This window comes from Frankliniella occidentalis, unplaced genomic scaffold, assembly GCF_000697945.3.
Source record: "Frankliniella occidentalis isolate FOCC.00 unplaced genomic scaffold, Focc_3.1 Scaffold5096, whole genome shotgun sequence".
NCBI classification, from domain to species: domain Eukaryota; kingdom Metazoa; phylum Arthropoda; class Insecta; order Thysanoptera; family Thripidae; genus Frankliniella; species Frankliniella occidentalis.
This window is the reverse complement of record NW_026272138.1, coordinates 1-1911: the sequence shown is the minus strand read 5'-3', so window position 1 is coordinate 1911 and position 1911 is coordinate 1. Positions and strand designations below refer to the sequence as shown.

Below are 1911 nucleotides of genomic sequence, written 5' to 3'. Positions count from 1 at the left end.
CGATCCAATTAGCTTCCTCACCGTGTTGGAGGAAGCCGAGCGAGAGGACGTCCTCGGTGTAGTTGAGGATGGCCTGCTCGGTGAGCAGATCTGCCTCCGCGGGGGCGATCTGCCAGACGGGTTGGGTGAGCAGCGTGTTGACGATCTCGACGTCCGCCTCCGTCAGCCCGTCCCAGAGGCTCTTCTCGGAGAGGTGCTGGTGCAGCTCCCGCATGTTGCCCGTGGACACGGTGCAGAGTGTGTAGTTGAGCCAGGCGGCGCTGCTGGGTGTCGGCCGCACGAAGGCGAAGTCGTCGTACTTGGCCTGCGGACGGGACAGAGAGTTGGCGTCATGGCGGGGCGAAGGGTCGGGGTCCTCATTCACATGGACACACGCACGCACCTGGAGGCAGAGCTCGCCGTCGTTGTACTGGTTGGCGGCCACGTGCAGCGGCGTGCGCGGGTTGACCGTGATGGCCACGCCCTTGGAGGAGATGAAGAAGCGCTTGAGCACGTTGCCCCACTGGTGGTCGCGCCGCCCCGAGTCGCCCGTGAGGAAGGGCTCCCAGGACACGCGGCCCGCCTCCAGCGGCCAGCGCATGCCGGCCGCGTGGCCGCCGCCGTACCAGTGCGACACCGAGCCGCCCGCGCTCGTCAGGTCGAAGCAGTCCGTCGGGAAGACGTCGTGCGCCAGCGCCTTCCAGTTGATGTGGTAGCAGCGGAAGTTGCCCTCCTCCTCGTAGCGCAGGTAGAGGCGCGCGCGCCCCATCCACTCCATGCAGTAGGCGCCCTTGCGCTCGTCCTCGTGCAGGCACTGGTACACCTTGTCCGTCGCGCGCAGGAAGCGGCCCAGCTCGCCGCGCAGCAGCTCGGCGCCCTCCGCGTTGTACACGCGCACCACCCGCTCCAGGTGGTTCAGGCGGATGCGGTCAAAGTACGCTTTCTGCACAAATTTACAAAAACAAAAAAAAAACGTTTGTTATCGTATTCTGTTTTCCTTCTTTCTCCACAAAGAGGATCCTCTGCTGCTGTAAGATTTATGTTTTCGGGTGGAGGTCGTATGGTGATGTCATTCGCCGACTTTACTGACCTGAAGGACCTGCTGGTTGTAGTACACGTGCGCGAACCCGACCAGGAACACGATGCACAGGAAGAGCATGGCCACGAAGCCCCGGAGCTTGTACTCCTTGGGCTTGCGGTGTCTCTTGAGCATGGCTGGCAGCGACATCTGTGGGCAGCGCGAGTCATCAGCTGGGGAACACGTGCCAGCCGGGGCCGGGCCGGGGCCGCCGTCACGTTATGACAACGTAGTGGGCAAAGTTTTGACGGGCGCCACGTGCGTCCCGGGCACGTACAGTACGGCGCGCCTCCCGCTCCCGTACGCCGCCGCGACGGCAACAAAGTCGGCTGCCTGCTACACTGTCGTCCCGCCCCAGTCCCCATAGTGATAGAGTCCCGCGAGATAACACGCGCTAGACAGGTGATCGTCTATCGGGATCGGGACTGACCCCCGCGGCCAAGACAAGTCCACCCAGAGCCGGTCCGGTCGGTTGACTCGCGCGGGAGCCGCATGGTCAGCAACAGTGGCAGCGGCATAGAGCAGCCTAGGCAGAGTGTTTCCGCATCCGAATTTCCGCGCGGATCCGATTCCATCCGCAAGGCTGGCGAACCCCTGCTTTGGATGGCAGGCAGTCCCCGCTGCAAGCAACACACCTTACCGGCTTCGCGTTCAGCGGCTCGCCCCAGCGGTCGGGGTGGACGTGGACGCCGCCGCCGTTAACCCCGTTACCCTGGACCGAGGCCCGAAGGATGGGTCTGAGTGTCGCGTGCGGGGCGGGGCAGGCGGAGCGGGTGCCGGCCTCGAGCTCCTCCGTCCGGCGATCCGACATCGCGCTGCTGCTGCGTACCCGCGGCACCGACTGCGGCCCGCCG

At 64.9% G+C, this 1911-nt stretch overlaps 1 protein-coding gene across 1 annotated transcript; it reads right to left on the bottom strand.

Annotated features, from left to right (window-relative positions):
• Window positions 1-4: 4 nt before the first annotated feature.
• Window positions 5-1905, bottom strand: LOC127752206 (uncharacterized; the record flags this gene model as incomplete). The annotated part of the gene is made up of 4 exons (XM_052276940.1): window positions 1698-1905; window positions 1070-1207; window positions 383-922; window positions 5-304 (listed from the first exon to the last, which is right to left on the bottom strand). Coding segments are annotated over exons 1-4 (1149 nt in total), but the record flags the coding sequence as incomplete, so codon positions are not given.
• Window positions 1906-1911: the final 6 nt, after the last annotated feature.